The 23,844-nt window shown below is 44.0% G+C and overlaps 1 protein-coding gene across 1 annotated transcript; it reads right to left on the reverse strand.

Moving 5' to 3' along the window:
- Positions 1–258: 258 nt before the first annotated feature.
- LOC137345737 (nuclear factor 7, brain-like) lies at positions 259–8,641 on the reverse strand. The gene is made up of 7 exons (XM_068009001.1): positions 8,225–8,641; positions 7,922–8,017; positions 7,042–7,272; positions 4,550–4,571; positions 3,429–3,542; positions 3,257–3,311; positions 259–409 (listed from the first exon to the last, which is right to left on the reverse strand). The coding sequence occupies exons 1-7, from the start codon at positions 8,639–8,641 to the stop codon at positions 259–261; spliced, it is 1,086 nt and encodes a 361-aa protein (XP_067865102.1).
- Between the last annotated feature and the right edge of the window lie 15,203 nt (positions 8,642–23,844).

Raw genomic sequence — 23,844 nt, forward strand, 5'->3', positions numbered from 1 at the left:
TATTTCACATGTAGAAGTGAACTGAGTGTAGATCAAGGCTGTCTCCTATGAGGTTTAACAGTCATTATTCTGCCCATGTTTAGAGAGAGATTGTTAGAGGAACTTCATCAAGAGCACACAGGGATAGTCTGTTTGAAAGCAGTAGCAAGAAGCTATTATTGGTCTCCAAAGATAGATCGAGATATTGAAGAATTGGTGAAAAATTGTGGTGTGTCTCAGAATGAGAAATGATCCAACCAGATTCCTTTCATTCCATGGTCAAACACAAGAAAACCGTAGAAATGAGTACATGTCGATTTCTTTGAAGTGGAAGGGAAAGAGTATTTTGTTGTCGTCGATAGATATAACAAGTGGATTAATGTCGAATGAAGCAGAGTTAGCGTTTCGGGTCAGTGACCCTTCATCGGAACTGACAAATATTAGAAAAGTCACAGGTTATAAGCAAGTGAGGTGGGGGTGGGGCAAGAGATAACAAAGGAGGTCTAGATTGGACCAGGCCACATAGCTGACCAAAAGGTCACAGAGCAAAGGCAAACAATATGTTAATGGTGTGTTGAAAGACAAAGCATTAGTACAGATTAGCTGTTAATATACTGAATACTGAACAGCAGCAAGTGCAAACCTGAAAAAAAAAAACAGTGGGTAAGCAAACTGAACAAACTAAGATGAAACGAAAAAAAATGCAAAAAAAAGATTGTAAAAAAAAAGGGAAGAAAAAAATAACTAAAAATGAAAGTAAAATGGGGGGCTGTCATGTTCTGAAATTATTGAACTCAATGTTCAGTCCGGCAGGCTGTAGTGTGCCTGATCGGGAGATGAGATGTTGTTCCTCGAGCTTGCGTTGATGTTCACTGGAACACTGCAGCAAGCCCAGGACAGAGATGTGAGCATGAGAGCAGGGGGGAGTGTTGAAATGGCAAGCAACCGGAAGCTCAGGGTCCTGCTTGCGGACCGAGCAGAGGTGTTCCGCAAACGGTCACCCAGTCTGTGCTTGGTCTCCCCAATGTAGAGGAGACCACATTGTGAGCAGCGAATACAGTATACTACATTGAAAGAAGTACACGTAAATCGCTGCTTCACCTGAAAGGAGCGTTTGGGGCCTGGGATAGTAATCTGTAACCTCATGGCCTGGCATATCCCCCACTCTCCCATTACCATCAAGTCAGGAGACCAACCATGGTTCAATGAAGAGTGCAGGAGGGCATGCCAGGAGCAGCACCAGGCATACCTCAAATGAGGTGTCAACCTGGTGAAGCTACAACCCAGGACTACTTGCATGCCAAACTGCATCAGCAGCATGCAATAGACAGAGCTAAGCGATCCCATAACCAACGGATCAGATCTAAGCTCTGCAGTCCTGCCACATCCAGTCGTGAATGGTGGTGGACAATTAAACAACTAACTGGAGGAGGTGGCTCCACAAATATCCCCATCCTCAATGATGGGGGAGCCCAGCACATCAGTGCAAAAGATAAGGCAGAAGTATTTGCAATAATCTTCAACCAGAAGTGCTGAGTTGATGATCCATCTCAGCCCCTCCTCAAGTCCCCAGCATTACAGATGCCAGACTTCAGCCAATTCAATTCACTCTGCGTGATATCAACAAACGACTGAAGACACTGGATACTGCAAAGGCTATAGGTCCTGACAATAATCCGGCAATAGTGCTGAAAACCTGTGCTCCAGAACTTGCCGCACCCCTAGCCAAGCTGTTCCAGTACAGCCACAACACTGGCATCTACCCAGCAATGTGGAAAATTGCCCGGGTATGTCCTGTACATAAAAAGCAGGACAAATCCAACCCGGCCAATTACTGCCCCATCAGTCTACTCTCAATCACTAAAGTGATGGAAGGTGTCATCAACAGTGCCATCAAGGAGCACTTGCTTAGCTATAACCTGCTCAGTTTGGGCCTCTCAGCTCCTGACCTCACTACAGCCTTGGTTCAAACATGGACAAAAGAGGTGCACTCAAGAGGTGAGGTGAGGGAGTGACTGCCCTTGACATCAAGGCAGCATTTGACCGAGTTTGGCGTCAAGGAGCAAAACTGGAGTCAATAGCAACCAGGGGGAAAACACTCTGCCGGTTGGAGTCATACCTAGCGCAAAGGAAGATGGCTGTGGTTGTTGGAGATCAATCATCTGAGCTCCAGGACATCACTGCAGGAGTTCCTCAGGGTGGTGTCCGAGGCCAAACCATCTTCAGCTGCTTCATCAATGACCTTCCTTCAATCATAAGGTCAGAAGTGGGATGTTCGCTGATGCTTGCACAATCTTCAGCACCACTCGTGACTCCTCAGATACTGAAACAGTCCGTGTAGAAATGCAGCAAGACCTGGACAATATTCAAGCTTGGGCTGATACGTGGCAACATTCACGCTGCACAAGTGCCAGGCAATGACCATCTCCAACAAGAGAGAAACTAACCACCTCCCCTTGACATTCAATGGCATTACCATCACTGAATCTGCCACTATCAACATCCTAGGGGCTACCATTGACCAGAAACTGAACTGAAGCAGACATATAAATACCATGGCTCCAAGAGCAGGTCAGAGGCTAGGAATGCTGCAGCGAGTAACTCGCCTCTTGACTCCCCAAGGCCTGTCCTCTACCTACAAGGCACAAGTCAGGAGGTGTGATGGAATACTCTCCACTTGCCTGGATGGGTGCAGCTCCATCAACACTCAAGAAGCTCGACACCATCCAGAACAAAGCAGACTGCTTGATTGTTTGTGGATGGTGTGCTATTCACTCCCTTCACCACTGATGCACAGTGGCAGCAGTGTGTACCATCGACAAGACGCACTGCAGCAACACAACAAGGCAACTTAGACAACACCTTCCAAACCAGTGACCTCAACCAACTAGAAGGACAAGAGCAGCAGATGCATAGAACATCACCACCTGTGAGTTCCTGTCCTAGTTACACACCATCCTGACTTGGAACTGTATCGCCATTCCTTCACCGTCGCTGGGTCAAAATTCTGGAACTATCTTCCTAACAGCAATGTGAGTGTACCGACCTCACATGGACTGCAGCAGTTCAAGAAGGCAGCTCACCACCACCTTCTTAAGGGCAACTAGGGATGGGCAAAAAATGCTGGCCTGGCCAGCGATGCCCACATCCCATGAAGGAAGAAAAGAAAAATACAGGTTACCGTCAGCCCAGCTGATCCATATTGGTATTTACCCTCCTGTCCTCCCTCCATGAGGGAATAGTCCTAATCACACATCCCTTCATCCACCTCACCAACCTAACCTCGAATGTCGACAGTTTCTGTGTCAAACCATTAACATTGTAAGTGAATTCTACAGACACAACTTGGGAAAGAATCATTTACAATTGAACACAGGCTGGGAGTTCCATCACCCCTGTTGACCTGGATACAGGATTACTGGTGGAGGCAATGTCATTCATTCATTTACCTTGATGGATGATTTCCTTCATTTCTCTCCATCGTTTATACTGTAAAGGACCTTTGTATGTCCCCAGGCACACATTCCCAGACATAGCAGTGGGCGTCTCCTCAGAAAACCTGCCAATAGCATTAATATCTGTCAGAGAACACAAGGACAGAAGAACATCAAGAACTAGGAGCAGGAGTAGGCTATACACCCCCTTGAGCCTGCACCACCATTCAATAAGACCAGGGCTGATCCTCAACCTCAACTCCACTTCTCCACCCCATCCCCATATCCCTCGATCCCTTAAAGTCCCAAAATCTATTGATCTCAGCCTTGAATATTATCAGTGACTGAACATCCACAGTCCTCAGAGGTAGAAAATTCCAAAGATTTACAACCTTTGAAGAAATTTCTCGTCTCAGTCCTAAGTGGCCACTCCTTTACCCCCTCGTTTGAGACTCTTCAGCCAGGGGGAAAACAGCTTCTTCACATCCACCCTGTCACACCCCCTCATTGAAACAGAAGATTGAGATCAGCTCTAAATCCTGTGAACTTTTGTTCTACTTTGTCTGTGGCATGTAGGTCTGGAGACCAAAACTGTACACAGGGCAGCACAGTGGCGCAGTGGTTAGCACCGCAGCCTCACAGCTCCAGCGACTCGCGTTCAATTCTGGGTACTGCCTGTGTGGAGTTTGCAAATTCTCCCTGTGTCTGCATGGGTTTTCTCCGGGTGCTACGGTTTCCTCCCACAGCCAAAAGACTTGCAGGTTGCTAGGTTAATTGGCCATTAGAAATTGCCCCTAGTATAGGTAGGTGGTAGGGAAATATAGGGACAGGTGGGGATGTGGTAGCAATATAGGATTAGTGTAGAATTAGTATAAATGGGTGGTTGATGGTCGGCACAGACTCAGTGGGCCGAAGGGCCTGTTTCAGTGCTGTATCTCTATACTAAACTAAACACTCTCGGTGTGGCCAAAGCCCTGTACAATTGCAGCAAGACTTCCTTCCTCTTGTACTCCAAGCCCCTGCAATAAAGGCCAATTTTATATGAAGTGAGTTAACACTACAGGATTCAGACTAGAGAACACAGTGGGATGTGGAACTGCTACATCAGCAATAGTTCATTATTGACAATACATATCTGTCCCTCCAAGAACTAACCTCCTTGAAGATAAAACAGAAACAAAGTTAGTTTGTTGTTGCAGCTTCATGGAATACAAAAGCACGTTGAAGTGAATTAAAAGCAAAATGCTGCGGATGCTGGAAATCTGAAATAAAAACAAGAAATGCTGGAAATACGCAGCAGGTCTGGCAGCATCTGTGGAGAGAGAAGCAGAGTTAAAGTTTCAGATCTGACCTGCTGCATATTTCCAGCATTTCTTGTGTTTATTACTGAAGTGAATTAAACTGGGTGAGGTGAAAACCAACTTGGGACAGTGCATTCTCATCAATTCCACACTCAATGTACCCTGGACATACATTCCCAATAGATTTCATCACTTCACTGAAGCTTCACTTTGTTTTTATACTTTACAAGAAGTCCTCTGAACAATTAGAGTTATTAATTAATATCGGCACGTGAGAAAGAATCAAAGTGGATTTTTTATAATCCGTTCATATGATGTGAGCATTATTGGTAAGGCCAGCATTTATTGCCCATCCCTAATTGCCCTTGAGAAGTTGGGGTGAGCTGCTTTCTTGAACTGCTGCAGTCCGTGTGGTGTAGGTGCACTGACAGTGCTGTCAGGGAAGGAGTTTCAGGATTTTGACCCATGACAGTGAAGGAATGGTGATATAGTTCCAAGTCAGGATGGTGTGGGGCATGAAGGGGAACTTGCAGGTGGTGGTGTTCCCATGTGTCTTCTGCCGTTGTTCTTCCAGTTGGAAGAGTTCACAGGATCTGGCTAGAATTCCAGGACCAACATAAAGCTGGTTTGTGCTGAGGAATGTCAGGTTGGCAGCTCAGCTCCAAGTCAGAAATATGTGGGGCTCGAGATGGGAAATCAGGATAAGAAGCACTGCAGCCCAGTGCTGAGGGGCTGCTTTGCTGCCAGAGGTGCTGTCCTCATCCAGCAGTGATAAGCCAAGGCCCCTCTCCCCTCATTTTCCCCATTCCAGTAATTAATATCAGGATGTTAAAGATTCTATCACACCATTCCCCCCTGAAGTGATGCTAAACCTTTATAAAATACTAGTTTGGCCCCAGCTGAAGAATTGTGACCAATTCTGGGCCCCACACTTTATGAAGGATTTGGTGAATGTACAGAAGAGATTTACTAAAATGGTTCCAGGAATGAGGTTATTACAGTTACACAGATAGACTGGAGAAGCTTGGGTTGTTCTCCTTAGAGCAGAGAAACCTAAAAGGAGATTTTATCGAGGTGTTTAAAATCATGAAAAGGTAAATCAGGAGAAACTGTTTCCAATGGCTGAAGGATCGATAAGCAGAGGGCACAGATTTAAAGTGATTGGCTGAAGAACCAGATACGACATGAGGAAAACATTTTACACAACGAGTGCTCAGGGTTTGAAATGTACTGCCTGATACCCCCTTTTAAACCCATTTAATGCTTCAAAAAATAATAAATAAATAAATTAGAATTCAGCAAAGTTGAGCCAGAGGAAGGGAAACTACGAGTCACTGTTCAGACTTCTAAGGAGGGAGCAAGTGAGAGTTGAGAAGTTATGTGATATAATGGGTGACATTAAGAGATGAATGAAGATGAATTCAAGGTAAATGATGACAGGTGGATAAAGGGACACATATTAAACAGGGGGAAGTTAAATTTAGGATGGTCAGGAAGTTCTTCACTCATTGAGGACACATGGGATGGATTTCCAGATAGAGGGTGGAGTGAAGAATCCAGGAACCATTGCACAGACAGATCAGTGTGATCATTGAGCAAAGTGAAGAAGAAGAACTGGAGATTCTGGAGCTGGGATGGGGAAAATGGCTCCCCCTCCCCCACCCATCAGCTCAGAGTGTTCAGATGGATTTACTCTGCTGTTATTATGTAATTATTTTTGTTTTAAAGAGTAAAGTATAAGTTTGGAATGTAATAAACAGCTAATATACTGGTAACAAAATTAAACCCCATGGGATTAATAGGGATATTGGGTGCATGGATATAAAATTAACAAAAAGACAGAAAGCAGAGAGTAATGGTCAATGGTTGTTTTTCATTCTGGAGAGAGGTTATACAGTGGTGTCCCCCAGGAGTCAGTATTAGGAAACTGCTCTTTTTGATAGATTAATGACTTGGAGTTGGGTTGACAGGGCATCATTTCAGTTTATAAAGGACATAAAATTCAAATGTAGTAAACAGTGAGAGGGACAGTAACAGGACATGGACTGGTAAAATGGGTAGAAACATGGCTGGTGAAATGTAACAGAGAAATGTAAAAAATTGCATTTTGGGAGGAAGAATAAAGTGAGACAGTATAAACAGATTGAAACCAATGGATGTCAGCAGCAGAAACCCTGGCTTAGGTTCCCCTTTGTTGCTGAGCAACCTGGAAGCCAAGTTACAGATATCCACCATTGCCATGGCAACGAATCATTGGGAAGGGACAGATACCTTCAACCAGAATCAAGGGGAGGTGGGGAGGGAGAGGAGAAGAGCACAGTGTGGACCTTCAGAACGGTCAAGTCACTTTGATCCAGTTTGACCTCAATGTTAGTGATGTCCAGCTCAGTGGAGAAGAATATCATGTGCATTTCTGTCAGGTGTCTTTCCATTCCGGTCAAGTTACTTTCCACCTGAGCTTCCAGCTTTTCCATCAACCATTGCTCTTGGTCATTGAGGAACTGGTGCAGGTCAGCAAACTGCTGTGTAACATGGAAGATCAGATTACACCCCATTTCCTTAATGAAAGAGGAAGAAATATACACAGGTACTTTAGAATTAAGCAGAATTGACAGAGAGATCACTGGTTTCCAGTCAAGAAGAAAATAAGACAAGTCCTACAATATCCTCAACATTCTCCAAACTAAACAATTGTGAGACCCACACTTGCAGCCTTGGCCCAATTGGCAGCCTCTCTGACAAAAGTTCATGGTTTCATGACCCACTCAAGAGACTGGAGCACATGATCTTGGCTGAAACCTTCAGTTCCGTACCGAGGGAGAGCTGCACTGTCAGAGCTACCAACCTTTGGATAAAATATTAACCTGAGGCCCTTTCTGCTCTCCCAGGCAGATGTTCAAGATCCCTTGGTCCTATTGAAAAGAGCAAGGAGTCCTCCCAATGCCCCAACTGACATCCCTCCTTCAAAACTGTATCAGAAACAGATTAACTACTCAGTCATTTATTTCACTAGCACATGCAAAATGGCTGCCTCATTGAAGGAAAACTTGCATTAATATTACACCTTTTACAACCTTGAAACTTCCCAAAGCACCAAGTGTAGTCACTGTTGTCATGCAGACATTAGCCTGTGTAACAGCCACAACACACACACAGTGACTGCAGATTGTAAACCTCTCTGGACACAGGTAGATCAGACCAACTTACTTCAGTTTGTAGAATCTCAAGTCCTTGTTTCTGCAGCACAACTTTCAAAGAGAGCACCTTCTGGTTTAGTGAGTTTAAGAAAGCAACTCCTTTATTCTGCAGTGGAGACAGGAATGACATGTCATGAACTGTGATATCTGGATACCAGACTCGTTCTGTAAAGTTACTAAGTAGAATAGAAGTCAGAATTACCCCATGATAAAGTATACAGGAGACCCCAGTCCACCTTCATGTACTGACTGAGTTGTACATTTCCACCATTCCCCCCATCACCATTCTCACCATTGAGAAGGGATCCCATACCTTACATTTTGCGATGAATTCAATTCTCTCTCTAAATTTGTGCTGCTTGCAAAGTTTCGAGTCCCTGCACACCAGGCAGATGAACATCCCATCCAACTCACAGATCAGGGTCAGTTTCTCTTGGTGTTCCTGGCACAGACGCCTCTCCTCCTCAGTCACCTCCTGTGGACCGGTCAGCCTGTGAATCTTGTCCACCACATTCCTCAACACACAGTTGGGCTGCAGGGTCAACTCTGCAGCATCCTCACTGCAATGGGAACAACAGACAGACCCTCCCTGCATCTTCCTGTCGGACACAATATCGGAGCAGCAGAAATTACACTCACAGACCACTAGGACAGGATCAACAAATAACCCGAAGCAAAGGGGACAGATGAGGACTTCTCCATAACTCCTATTCTCTGCACTACAATCCATGAAACAATCAATCCTGAACCTAGACAGTTACTCATATTAACCCAACAGCTCTTCCCCTCCTTTTAACAAACTGTGCACTCACAGCAGAGGAATAAATCAGATACATTCCTTCCACATGAATGTACTTTACTGGATCCCTTTCCATCTAATTGAGTTTAATTCATTCCCCAATGCTGCAAAGTTGGGTTGCCTGGTAAAGTGGATCTCAGAACTCAGCTCCAATGATGATTGACAGATGTAGCAACTTCCCCATTAACCCTGTCAGTACCTTTGACTGGAACCTGTTGAAGGGGCCAATTGTCCCAATCTCTCCAGCACAGGAGCAATACATTCTACAAGTGCCCTTCCTGAGATACAATTGGACCTGACAAACTAAAATGATATTGTGATGTTAAATGAGGATTTGATTCTGCCGCTCAATGACACCGTCTGTATCCAGCGGAGCTCACTGGTCATGGAGTCTCTTGGATTGGGGAATGAAGCCGCTGACATTGGTGCCAAAAAGCTGGATCTCCTGCAGTTACAAAGTGGTGAAGTGTCTGTGTTCCCAGTTAACAGTCTGCAGGACTATAATAACAGGGTGATAATCACTGTGGAGGATGTTTAACTCCTTTCCTCAGCTGTCGGTGCATCTCAATCTGAAATGTGATGCTTTGATACCTATTAAATGTTAAAGATTGAATTTTCACTGAATGAATGTGGCCCCTGTATGATTTGATACTGATGTGACCCTGAATGATTGTGTTCCATACATACATGGCTCTACAACATTCCCACAGTGTGATGTGCCAGGATATCTCTTCAAGGCAATTAATGAAAACAGGGAGATTCATAGAAGGAGGCCATTCGGCCCATCGTACATTTTAAAGAGCTATCCAATTATTCCCACTCCCTTGTTCTTTTCCAGAGCCTTGAAAATGTTCCTTTTTCATTTATCCAATTCCCTTTGGAAAGTTACTATTGAATCTACTTCCACTGCCCTTTGAGGCCATACATTCCACATCAAAACAAACTCAATCCAGTCCGGATGGGATGCATCCTCAGTCACTGAGGGAAGTAAGCATGGAAATTGTGGAGGCTCTGGCCACAATCTTCCAATCCTCCATGGATATGGGGGTGGTCCAGAGGACTGGACGATTGCAACTGTTACACCCTGTTAAAAAAGGGGAGATGGAGAAATCTGTCAAATACAGGTCAGTCAGTTTAACGTCAGTGATGGGGAAACCTTTAGAGGCAATTGTCTGGGACAAAATTATTGCCATTTGATAAAATATGAAATGAAAGCCAGCATGGATCTGTTAAAGACAAATTGTGTTTGACTAACTTGATTGAGTTCTCTGATTCAGTGAGGGAGAGGGTTGATGAGCCTAGTCCGGTTGATGGGTGGTACAGTGGCGCAGTGGTTAGCACTGCAGCCTCACAGCTCCAGTGACCTGGGTTCAATTCTGGGTACTCCCTGTGTCTGCGTAGGTTTTCGCCGGCTACTCTGGTTTCCTCCCACCACCAAAAGACTTGCAGGTTGTTAGGTAAATTGACCATTATAAATTGCCCCTCGTATAGGTAGGTGGTATAGATAGTATAGGTAGGTGGGAGGGGAATAGAGGGACAGGTGGGGATATGGTATGAATATGGGATTTGTGTAGGACTAGTATACATGGGTGGTTGATGGTCGGCACAGACTCGGTGGGCCGAAGGGCCTGTTTCAGTGCTGTATCTCTAAATAAAAAAAATGGTGTGTAGATGGACTTTGAAAACACGTTTGACAAGTTCCACATGATAAATTTGTTTGCAAAATTAAAGCCCATGGTATTAAAGAAACAGCATGGATACAAACTTGTCTAAGGAACAGAAAGTAGAGAATAGTGGTGAGTGGTTGTATTTCAGATTGGAGAGAAGTATACAGTGGTGTTCCCCAGGGGGGTGGTATTAGGATCACTGCTCTTCTTGATATTTATTAATCACCTGGGCTTGGGTTTACAGGGAATAGTTTTAAAGTTTACAACTGATACAAAACTCTGAAATGTAGTCAATAATGAGGCAGATAATCACAACGTCAGGAGGACAGAGATAAACTGATGAAATAACAGATGAAATTTAACACAGAGAAGTGTGAAGTGATACATTTTGGTCGGAAGAATAAGGAGAGACAATATGAACGAAATGGTACAATTTTAAAAGGGGGGCAGGAACAAAGAGAGTGGGTGTTTGTACACAAATCTCTGAAGGTGAGAGGACAAGTTGAAAAGGCTGTTAAAAGATCCTCAGCTTTATGAATAGAGGTGTTGAGTACAAAAGTAAGTTGTTGTTGTTATGCGAAAGTTCTGCTAAATCTTTATAAAACACTGGTTAGGCCTCAGCTGGAATATTGCATTCAATTCAATTCAATTGAGGGCACCACACTTTATAAAGGATGTCAAGACCCTGAGGAGAGTGAAGAAGAGTCAGAGAGGCATAACAGCACAGAAGGAGGCCATTCAGCCCATCGAGTACATGCTGGCTGTCAATAGAGCAATCCAGTCAGTCCCATCACCCGCTCTAGCCCCATAGCCCTGTAAACGTATTTCCGTCAAATGCCCATAAAATATTCTTTTGAAATCATTCATCATCTCCATTTCCACCAACCTCATAGGCAGTGAGTTCCAGGTCATTACCACTCGCTATGGAGGAAATGTTCTTCCTCATATTCCCCCTGCACAAAACCTTAAATCTGTGTCCTTTATGTTTGATCAGCGAATGGGAACAGATTTTCTTTGTCTACCTTATCTGCAGTTATATGGAGACAGTGGAGAAGCTGGGATTGTTCTCCTTAGAGCAGAGAAGGTTAAGGGGATATTTAATAGAGATGTTTAAAATTATAAATGATTTTGATGGAGTATATAAGGAAAAGCTGTTTCCACTGGTAGGAAGGTCAAAAACAGAGGACACAGATTGAATATGAATGAGAGAGGAGGAAGAGAGAGAGTGAGAGAGAGAGTGAGAGAGAGAGGGACAGAGAGAGAGCGACAGAGAGAGAGGGTCAAAGAGATGTGGGAACAGAGAGCCAGGGGGGACAGAAAGAGAAGAGACAGAGAGAGGGAGGGATCTGGGGACAGAAAGAGTGTGATGTGGGAACAGAGAGAGAGAGATAGATGTGGGGACAGAGATGGGGTGATGGTGGTGGTGGACAGAGAGAAACAGGGAGACAGAGACAGGGATCAAGATAATTCCTGACAGATGGACATCTATCTGGAATACTCTGTATCGTTACATCAAGCATGCAGGCAGACATTGTCTACTTCTGCAAGCAGAAACAATGTGAAGTCTTCCACTACATCAATGTTAAACATAGTGATGAGAAAGTTAATAAATTAGTCTTCTCATTTAAACCTTGTTCACAAAATAGCACATTTTTTGTGATTTTGATGAATAGTAAAATACATTTCTAATGCCTTTATCTTTCCGAAACTTGCTCACGGACCCCCTGTGTAGAACAACAATTATTACGCGGCCCCTCATGCAAAAACGTTGGACACCACTGGGTTAGAGTCACACCTAATAGTAAGGAGGATGGTTATGGTTGTTGGAGGCCAATCATCTCAGCTCCAGGCAATCATTGCAGGTGTTCCTCAGTCCAGGGTTCTCGGCCAAACCATCTTCAGCAGCTTCCTTAATGACCTTTGTCCGTCATAAGGTCAGAAATGGGGATGTTCACTGATGATTGCACAATGTTCAACAACAATCGCAATTGTTCAGACACTGAAGCAATTCATATCTATATGCCGTTAGACATGGACAACATTCATGACTGGGCTGATAAATGGCAAGCCGCATTTGCACCACACAAGTGCCAGGCAATGACCATCTCCAAAAAGAGAGAATCTAAACATCTCCCCTCAATGTTCAATGGCATTAACATCACCGAATCCCCCATTATCAACATCCTGAGTGTTATTATTGACTGAAGCTTAACTGTACCAGCCCAAATAAATACTGAGGTCAAAGAGCAGGTCAGAGACTGGGAATTCTGCAATGAGTAACTCACATCCTGACTCCCCAGTGCCTGTCTATCATCTCCAAGGCACAAGTCAGGAATCTGATGGAATAATCTCCACTTGCCTGGATGGGCACAGCTCCAACAACACTCAAGAAGCTTGACACCGTCCAGGACAAAACAGCCCACTCGATTGGCACTCCATTCATCCCCTCCATCACCAACGCACAGTGTAGCAGTGTGTACCATCTACAAGATGCACTGCAACAACGCACCAAGGCTCCTTCGACAGCATCTTCCAAACTCGCAACCTCTACCACCGAGAAGGACAAGAGCGGCAGACACATGGGAACACCACCACCTGCACATTCCCCTCCAAGTCACACACCATCCTGACCTGGAAATATAACGCCGTTCCTTCACTATCACTGGATCAAAATCCTGGAACTCTCTTCCTAACAACACTTTGAGGGTACCTACACCACATGGACTCTTGTGGTTCTAGAAGGCAGCTCACCACCACCTTCTCAAGGGCAATTAGGAATGTGCAATAAATGCTGGCCTTGCCAGTGATGCCCACAAACCATGATTGAAAGAAATAACCTTTCCGCCTCTCTATTTTCCTTTGAGGCCCTCCTTAAAACCAACCTTTTTGACTCAGCTTTTGGTCATCTGCCCTCCTATCTGCTGTTGTAGCTTGGTGTAAAAGTTTGTTTGATAGTCACTCCTGTGAATCATCTCTGGAGGTTTTACTATGTTAGTGATGCCCTATAAATACAAGTTGTTGTTGTTGATTAGAATGATTAAAATTTACTTGGGAGGGTGGGGAATTGGGACAGCTGGAAGTCAGGGGGATTCCTATAAAATTAAAGACCAATCATATCTCAGGATTTGGTGTGTTAGTGCTGTATAATCTCCCAAATTAAAGCCTGGCTTTCCCTCTGACTGATGCTGATGGGGAAGGGGCCTGTGGGCTCAGTGTCCACTGCCGGAAGTGACCTCACTGCATAGACACCATGGTCAATATGATCACTGCTGCCTCTTCCCCTCTTCAGTCACCATCTTGTCAATACCCGGAAGTTATTTCACCATGCAGACATTACTTTTTTCCAAAAATATAGTTTATTCATAAAATTTGTAAAATTATATTACTTAGCAGTTCAAACTTACATTACATAAAAGTGCAATACAATTGAATTTCTTTCAATACAGTATGTGTCAATCTGAGGTGCTACACCACACTGACTTATATCATGTGTACAAGGTGTGTGATGATAATAAAAATTACTGACAAAATCTGAAGAGTTATCAAAAACTGACTTGGTCTTTTAAAAAATGGACCTTTCTTTAAAAACTGAGCAATGCTCCAAAATGGCCACCAAAGGCCAACTTGGCCTTTGGACATTTAAACTGTCTGACAGGGCCAAATGAAAATGTTCAAAGCTCAGGGGTGTCAATCGCATCTATCCTACACCCATTCTAAAATATTTCAGAATTGAATGGGTTCTTCATAAACAAAGAAGGTGTGAAGTAGCCACATCCTGCGCCATTGTGCGATCACCATGGGTAGAGACCAATGCATCTCCCACCCAGAGGTGAGATGTAACACATCTTTACTTTGGAAAAAGCAGCCTAGAGAGAGAGAGGATGAGAGACACCCAGAACGCAGCATCCAAGAAGCTTGTTACCAGCAAACCAGAAGGCATGTAGAATTCTACATCTGCACCTATACAACAGTGAATTATAAGTAATCCACTGACTTTACCTGAACTTTCAACCAAGAGAGAAATCTACAATCACGTCAGGCCTGCAACCAATGAGAACTTGACTTCCAAAAGAATTCAACAGGTTATCATGAGTCACCCAAAACCTACCCCTCACCTGGCCACTTATAATTGCTCACCCCTTTTTTCTTCTCCATCAGCGTCTTCGTGTCTGTGTGTGTTTGTGAGCATGCACAAGCGAATGCAAGAGTGGATGTGGATGCAAACATTTCAGATTAAGGTGTATTCTTCTGTTTGTTCTCTACAGTGTTAGAAACTAAAGAGATGCACCAGATAGACTAATAACTACACTTCTTAAAGAAGCAACATGATAAAAACATAAATGGGTGTGAATCTAAACCAAATACCTTTTGATGGCCACATTTAATGCTCAGAGGTTTGTAAATCAGGAAGAAATATCCCATGACAAGTTAAACAAATTAAGTATTGAAGATTTAAAAAACATAGCTACAGATATGGGAATCACTTTCAAAAAAAAGGAAAGGAACTTGAACTGGTGAAAAGTTTAGCTAACCATTTTAAACTTACCACTGAACCAGAAGAAGAAAGCCTGGAATCAGAGTGCAAAAAAAATAATTCTAGCTGGATTTCAGTTGCAGATGAAAAGGGAGGAGATGCAGTTTCAAAAGGAAAAGGAAGAGATAGAGTTTCAGCTTCAGAAGGAAAGTGAATAAAGGGAGTTTCAGCTTCAAAAGGAATGAGGAAAAAAGAGAGTTTCAGAGGGAGAAAAAGGAAAGAGAGGCAAAACAGTTTGAGTCAGCAAAGCTGCAAATCCAAAATGAGAATGCTACCAGCCACTCAAAACTTATCCTCAATTCAGAGCAAAACTTTGATGTATTGAGAAATAAGTTCCAACATTTAATGAGGAGGAGGTGGAGTCATATTTTATTTCATTTGAGAAAATAGCTACCAGGCTAAAATGGCCAAATGAATTTTGGACTCTCCTCTTACAAGGTAGGTTCATGGGTAGGGCTCGTCAAACTTTTTCTCTGTTATCAGATGAAAGTTCTTCTGATTATGAACAAACTAAAACTGCAATTCTATATCCATATGAGCTCGTACTGGAAGCAGATAGATAGAAATTCAGATACAGCTGGAAAAGACTCACAAAGACTTACATTGAATTCGAAAGAATTAAACACATGGCTTTTAATCACTGGATACGATCTCTCAAGCTAGAACCCTCATATGAGAATTTGAGAGAAGTGATGTTGCTGGGCCTTCCAGCCACGGACTTAATTTGGGTGGAGGTGGGAAGGTGGCGGGGTCCCCATGTTCTTCCTACCTCCAAACTCACTGCGGGGGAGAGAATAAAATTCCCAAAACTGAACCAATCAACTGGTAAGACTCGATAAAATACCAAATAAATCAGATCTCCTACTGAGGTCCCTGGCATCACAGATGCCAGTTTTCAGTCAATTCGATTCACTCCATGTGATATTGTTAGAATTTGCTTGCATCCTATCAAAGTTAATCACATCTCAATGTGATTGTCAGGTAAGGATTTGTGTTAACATTGGAGATTAGTCAGAATAATGGAAGTAGCAACTAGCAGACATATTGTCTACATCCCATGTGAGGTGGGAGTGTGAGGTATTGGCCAGAACACTGGAACATCACAAGAAGTATTGCATTAACTATCTGCTATTGTCTAGGTCGTCCTGTTCAGGTCAGGTTGAACTGCTTCACAGTTAAACTATCAAGATGGCAATGATCTCAAGTCTGGCGTTTCGCCATGAAGGAACCTAGTTTCAATATGCATTCTGGGCATCGTGTGATATGACTCACAAAAAAGGGGTTACAATGATCAGGGAACAGCCTTCTAGAGAGGGAGAGCTCTCAGGATGATCAGAACTTCAACCCGTACGGAGGTCAAGCTTGATCATCTCGGGTCTTCAGGAAACCAGGTTGCATGAGTCCATTGGACAACTGTAATAGTTATTGTACTATTAGTGTCTGAGTAATAAACTTGCATTTGAACAATGTGCTCAAGCCTAAATCACGGAAATCATTTAATTGGGTTTAAGAGATTTCCTAACATACTGGCATCCCCGGGTGGGCCTTGAGTAAAAGTGTTGAAAGAAACACAAGGTGTTTTGCTAGCCATGGTTCCGAAGAAAGGGGTATGGGTCGTTACCAAGTGAAATAAATGAGTGGACGGTCTCTCAGTCTCAGTTACCAGTTGAGTACAGGAGGTAGGTGTCATGGTAGAAGAGTTAGTCATTACTATTCAGAAATATGTGGACAAGAAGCTAGGAGCAGGTAAATCATCAGTGCCTGAGGTAAACAGTCTGGGACAGGGGTCAGAACTACATCAAAGGTTACAGAAGGAAAAGAAAATTAACGAGCATGATTGAAACACCATGATTATTCTGTGGCAAATGCAGAAAATAACCAAATTAAAAGATGAATTAAAAGGACAAAAGGGAGTGTTGGAGATGAACCAGAGTCAGGTTGAGTGAGGTTAAGAAGCAGTTAGAAGATAAAAAGCAGCGATGTGAGTCTCTGTCCAGATCACTTTCTTATTTAAAGATTGAGATTGGTGATAAGATCAGAAAATTGATGCAGTGTGAGGCAGAGCTGGGAGAAAAGAGAGGGCTGGTAGAACAATACCAAAGGAAAACCCATGAGCTTAGTCCTGTCCTAAGGGGTGTTCTTAGGCAACGTGTGGAGGAGCAGAAAATTACTGGAAAGGGAGACAATCATGTTGTTTGTCAAAAACAGATTTGGGAGTTGAAGGATAATTTGGAGCAACAGCGGGGTCTAATGTTCACTGTATCAGGGAGACAGGTTGGGAAGCAGGAAGGTTTCATGGGAGGAATAGAGTGCAATGATCTCACATGCTCTACATGGGAATATGAATGTAGAAGGGAAGAACAGAGTGATCTGAATGTGAGTTATGATAACAGTGGCTTAGAGGGAAAAGGGGTGATGATGCCCCTTGAGGTAACAAAGAGGGGAGGATGTGGGAACCACCACAGTACTGTTTGATGTTCTGCAGTTAAAAGAGAGAGCTCAGAATATCCCACAGATTAGACATAGGGAGGATCTGAGTCCCAGTATAACAGCAATAGAGCAAGTAGCTGACTTATATAATTGTGATGAGGGAGAGAGGGTGAAATTGGTACTGCATGTGTGCCATCCAGATGTGTATAAGTCTCTTCCTACCTCCATTAAGAAAGGCACTGGGACCTGGAGAGGGGTGAAAGAGGCAGTGTGGAAAGCCACAGGTCATGGGTCAGCATCTGATCACAGCTCCCTAAAGGGCCTGCTGGAATGCAAGCAGGAGGCTAGCGAGTCCCCGAATGTGTTTACAGACTGATTATGGAATCACTATCAGGCAGCCTTTCCTGGGCACGATCGTGATAGTGATGACCCTTTCAAAGTGAGAGGGGAAAAGTTTAGGGGGGATATGCGTGGAAAGTTCTTTACGCAGAGGGTGGTGGGTGCCTGGAACGCTTTGCCAGCGGATGTGGTAGACGTGGGCACGATAGCGTCTTTTAAGATGTATCTAGACAGATACATGAATGGGCAGGAAGCAAAGAGATACAGACCCTTAGAAAATAGGCAACATGTTTAGATAGAGGATCTGGATCGGCGTAGGCTTGGAGGGCCGAAGGGCCTGTTCCTGTGCTGTAATTTTCTTTGTTCTTTGTTCTTTTTTTAAAACAGTGGATTCAATACCTGATTGGGGCTGTGTATGAAAGATATAATGTGATTAATGATGGTTATGATCCCTCTAATAAAAACCACAATGAGGAGTGGGTAAAGGGGTGGATAAACCAGAAGTGGGAACAAGTAAAATCCCAAAAGGCAAAGATCCATGTGATCCAGCCCCCAGGTGTACGTCCCACAGAGCCCCCATGGAGAAACGAGGGGAGCCCACAGTATGGGCCTCCTGCCCGGCACTCCCCTAAAACCCAGACTCGGTTATCTCCAGGGTGTTGGAACTGTGGCCAAAGGGGCCATTTTTCCAGGCAATGTCCAAATGGGGGATCTAGCAGGCCTCATGGGAAGGCCTGGATAGGAAGAAGGACCGATGAGGTGGAATATTTATGGAAAGAAATTGAGGAATTAAAACGATATGTGAGCGAATCCAGGAAGGTGGGAGACCAGGTGATGGCCCAGGTCGATTGTCAAGAGGGGAAATGGAACCCAAAGTTCCAGCGTCCTTACCCGATTATTGACAAATTAAATCCACAAGTATATAAAATACACTGTCCAGGGTCCAAACGGAAAAATGCAGACTGGTGGATCCATGTTAACCAGCTGAAACTGTATAAAGGTCCTGTACCTAAGGGGAAAGTAGACAGTTTAAAAATGATCATGCTGGATAATGCTGATGAATGGTGACCACATGATGAACCAATGGCCATTACTGACAGGGAGCTGTGGCCCCGTCCAACTACCCAGCCCGTGTGGGTACGGTCCGGTGACTATACGGCCCCGGGACCCTCTCCTTCACCCCAGTTACCCTCACACCAACCAAAACAGGGCCAGAGGCGAGGCCAGAAGAAACAGTAAACAGACTGATCAGTAACCAGATACTGTGTTTGATCACTTCCCAGGTATGGTGAGAATCATTGGGTGTATGTGTGTGATAATCGAATTGAGCCTGATTCATATGTGCCACTCAGCAGTGATTAAGGGTTAGGGCCGGAGTGACCCTCAAGATGAGCGATATAAATACAATCCGACCAGAGAAGAAGAAAGGGTGAGAGAAATTGAGGAACGACTGAGTCGACAGTGGAACTGCCGCTGGGAGGTGGCAAGTCCTGGTTACATGGAGGAACTCTTGGATGGGAATCGAACTATTGGTGCACGTGTGGAGGAAGGGAATGGGGTTCGGGTAAAATGTATTTGTAATGGTAATGGAACAGCAGTGGGGATCCGGTGGCGGTGGTTTCAAACCAATTCAGCATGTTTGCTCCTCCTGTAGGGGATGTCGGGGTGCCCTATAAGGGGAAAATATCCAGACAATCTGATGGAAAGAGTGGCCTGCTACTAATTCAAACACTAAACTGGTCTCAGTTCTGGAATAGACACAGTGGTAACATCCGTTGTGAACCGGGTGATGACAGTGCCTATGTCAGCTCTCGGGTGAGGTTAGAGACCATTGGGAAACCAGGTCAAATCATGGCCGGAAGTCCAGCTCCACCTTGTCCCATGTTACTCCATAATCCACAAACAAATGAATTAGAAGTGATGGAATCAGGTGATTTGCTCTATAATGATGTGCGCTTTGAAATTGTTCTGGTTGTTTTTAATTTAACCTCTCTGCCTGTGCCTGACGGATTGTGTCACAGTAACTACCTGAACTTGTTTCACCTCATGTTAAATGAAGTGTTCGGGGAGGTGCAGGTGAGGAACCACTGGACAGATTGGAGGAGCCCTGACTCAGACATGGGTGAAGGGCTGAAGACCCAACACAAACGAGGTTTAGCCGAATGGGTAGGGATAGGAGTCACCGCCGGTGTGGCCGGCCTGAATTGTATAGATGTCGAGTCTATGTGGGAACATGATGAAGTCATGTAGAGGCAACTGAAGGGGCTTTTAACCAAATTAAATGACCAAAGTGGGATCTAATCCATGAACAAGGTAAAACCCTGTTATCCACCCGAGAGATAGTAGCGGCCATGCAGTCCCTCTCGGATAAGTTCAATGAGATTATTGGTTCTGATGCAACATGAATGAGATGCATGGAGTCCATTTGGTTTAAGATCTCTAACAGCTTTATTACAGTTAATCTGTTAGCTACAGTACAGAGCAATCTATTTCCAGAACCTTCATTTGGGTATTACATTTGCAGAGTGATGCTGGCTTTGAGTCACATGACTGCATCCTGGTACTTAACTCATTTTCATACTGAGATCTGAAAGGGACATCACTCTTCAGGCGTTCACACAACATTCCATTTATTTCCAAATATAAGTCTTGCATGCTAAAAGTAAAATCACACAATATTACATCACATCAAAATTAGTTATACGGGATATAGATTATAACATTTACAGGTATAAGGATAGGAATTGTGAAATTTACAAGTGCAGAGGCTTAACGATCCATATATCCTTTCAGTGGTTTGACAACACTTGCTTGGGGAATTTGCATCTCAGCTGTTGCTGTTTTTTTGAGGTTTCTCTCTTTCTGCATTCAGTTTCTGTTGTTCTGCCTTCAGCCTGCTGACATACTCTGTTGCTTTTCTCAAGGTGACCATTTCTGAGGCCTTGTCATTCTTGGAAAGTTCCGGCACCTCATCTTGAAGAGCCAGGAGACAATGCTTCAACTCATTCCTCCTCTGCTTCTTCAGGGCATTGTGTGTCCTTTGCCTCTCCTCATCCACCACGACAGAAGGCCTGCGGCTCAAGGTTGAGGACTTATCGAGGGAGCAGCCCTTGGCCTCGTGGAGGTACCTGTCAATTCTGGTTTGTTGTGGTGCTGGCAGTTCTCTAGAGAGCAGAAGTGAAGGCGCAGTACAGTTGTGCTGTCGTTGCATTTGCAGACTGCACCGTTTGATGCTGATGAGAGTCTGCGAGCAGGATCTGGTCCTTGGAGATTTCCCCTTGGCAAAGCTCCCCACTACCAGCCTCTGCTTCTCAGTAGTGACAATGTCAATCTCTTCTTCTGAGTCGCTGGAGGAAACACTGCCTGTTGACAAAGAACTTTCACCATCTGAGTTTGGATCTTCATTCTCTTGGTGTGGCGTCTCTGAGATGAAGCTGATACATTCCAAACCAGAAGCACTGAGATCCTGGAGGAACTGGGACTCAATGCAGACACCATTGGTCTCTTCTGCTATAATTGGTACCTTCATGACCTCGTGGATGGTTATAATGTTGAGGTCCTTACATGCTGGTAGTCCTGTCACTGCTGGTTCGCTCATGTCAACCAGGTAACATATTAGTGATTTCCATGCTGACTTGCCATAGCAGCATTTCATTGTCAGTGTGTCACTGCAAGGGATGGGTGACCCATTGTATGTAGATAACTTGGCAGTTGCCGGTTGTATTATTAATTTCCAACGACTCTGGTACATATCCTTCAGGATTTGGACTGGTAGGATATTTGCACGAGCCTGGGTGTCATTCTCAACCCTGAGTCTTATCGAGTCATAGAGTTATACAGCACAGAAACAGGCCCTTTGGCCTATCGTTTCTGTGCCGGCCATCAAGCACTTAACTATTCTAATCCTATTTTCCATGGGTTTGGATATGCGGCACTGGTGGATCAGGAGGGGTGCTAGGTTATGTCAAAGCAGGTCATGTGCCTTCTCTCGCAGCTGGCCTGTTATTTGAGACGGCGGTAGGGTTTGGTGCCTACCGAATCACACAAGAACATATGGTTGTTTCTGATTGCTTCAGGAGCACTGACTGGAATAATAGGATTGAGATTATACAATTGAGGAAATTTTGTGTTGTCATGGAACTGTATTTAATTTCTCCTTGGATTATAACAGTGTGCCTTTAAGAATCTGTTAAAAACAGTGCACCTTTAAGAGAGAGAGAAGTGTGCCACAGCTGCATTTTTTACCTAGGCAACAGCAGGAGAGTGAGGAGATCACATGGTATAATGTTTCAATTTAACTGTGCAAAAACCAGCAAAAACCAGTTTTGAAAGACACCAGTGAAGCATGCTTACTGAAAAAAGAGCTGTCTATTTCTCTCAGCAGAAATTCTACAAGGAGCTACAGGCCTAGTTACCTGCCTAAGGAGGGAAAATCCCTTTGAAGAGACCATTTGTATTCCTGAGGCAAAGTTTCGACTGAGAGACTGTTGATTTTAAAATTCAAGTAGACCTATTGCTGTGCTCATCATTGAAAGAACTGTTTGATGTCTGCTGCAGCTGAAGTGTTTTGAATGCCTATCTATTGAAGGACTATTTCATCAAATCTGCATGGAGACTTCAACTGGCACCCGATTATTTTTACAGTAAGATACCTTACCCATCAGGAATCTAACCCACAAAGACTGATAACCCAGTTATTAATTTATTCTTAAGAAACAGCTCTTTTTGAAAAAATTGTTCCTTTTTAAAACCGGTTAACTGTAGATTTTTGAGTGTATGTGTGTGAATAGGGGAAGTTAGGTTAAAATAAGAAGTTATAAGGTCTTTAGACATAGGTTAATCTTAATAGTGTTTAAAATTTAGTTTCATAAATAGTTAACTCTTTGTTGTCGAAGGATAGCTGGTTTGATCTATTTTATTCCAGGGGTTACAATAGTGTTTAATTTGGCTGTTTTCTGGTTGGGTGGGAAAATTTCAATATGCTGCGACATGTGGAGTGACGGGACTGAATTGACAGTGTGTTGCTCCCATCTCAGTCGTAACAGTGTGTTTGCCAGCTTTCTTTGGGCACATGGTGTTAATAACGGCAAAAAGTTCCAGTTGTTTGACTTCATCAACGTTATGTATCAGGTTCACAAAGCGAAATCCCTGTTTGCCCTCGGGCTGAAAATTGTTCCATTCTATGTCTTGTCTCAGGTCTGTTGCACTGTGGACTTAATGTATCAGCTTGCATTTTTGTCGGTCTTTGGAGCTCTCCTTGCTGCTGTTGCCCTGTTTCTGCACCTGCCCTCTGTTTGTCTGTGGTCTACTGTGAATTCTGGCAGCGTCTTTGGAGACAGATTTATTGCATAGGCAGGCCAGTGTCCTTTTGCACTGTATGCCTTGCACAGGTCTTGAAATGCAGGACAACTTTGCTGTGAGTGGGACCAAGTACACTTACCACACAGCTTGCTTGCTCTTTTCGACCTGGTCATGGTCCCAATACTGTTAGCTTCACCGAATGCTTGCAGGTGCTGTTGTCCAGCTACAATGGCTCCATATTTCCTGCCATCTTCTAGCAGTGCATGAATGCTGTGATATTTCTTTTTCCACAAGAGGTCTTTATAAAATATTTCAATGGGTATTGATGCAATAAACAGCTCTATTATTCGGTCAGGCAGCTCACTTCCTGAAAAATCACATTTGTTGCCATTAATACTGGTCTGTTGATTCCTGGGGCTGTTGCCTGTAGGACATAAATTCCAGGCAGTGAATTCTAAAATTCACTCATTACCTCTTCCAGCCCTACATCCCTCCCTAGCTCTGTAGCCTTCTCCAGTCCTTCAAGCCATCTGTAACATTTTGCTTTTGTAAGAATAAATTTGTTTTCTGAGCAGATGTGAGGAGCTGAGAATCGAACCAGTGGAGGTGGAGGACAGACTTCTGCTGCAGTTTCCGTACCTGTCCTGCAGGGGGCACTCTGACTCTCCTCCAGCCCCCTTTCTGTCATCTCCTCTCAAGGTCACCTCTTACATGCAGCCTCAATGCTGTTTGCTGTGTGTAAGCCACACCACTGGCCCCTTCCTGCCAGTGTACTTTGGGTTGTCCAGTTGACAGTCGCCTCTTGCCGGCTGCCCTGCTGCTCTTCGCCATGTGTGACCCACCCCACCCCCGTCACCCCATTC

This window comes from Heterodontus francisci, chromosome 29, assembly GCF_036365525.1.
Source record: "Heterodontus francisci isolate sHetFra1 chromosome 29, sHetFra1.hap1, whole genome shotgun sequence".
Classification (NCBI taxonomy): Eukaryota; Metazoa; Chordata; class Chondrichthyes; order Heterodontiformes; family Heterodontidae; genus Heterodontus; species Heterodontus francisci.

Excerpts from the sequence above, each read along its gene's own strand:
- LOC137345737 (XM_068009001.1), bottom strand. The coding sequence starts at position 8,641 with ATGGATTGTAGTGCAGAGAATAGGAGTTATGGAGAAGTCCTCATCTGT. Across the intron at positions 7,273-7,921 it reads TTGAGATTCTACAAACTGAA|GAAATGGGGTGTAATCTGAT; the intron begins GTAAGTTGGTCT and ends TCTTTCATTAAG. Across the intron at positions 3,312-3,428 it reads GAAGGAAATCATCCATCAAG|AATTCACTTACAATGTTAAT; the intron begins GTAAATGAATGA and ends TTGTGTCTGTAG.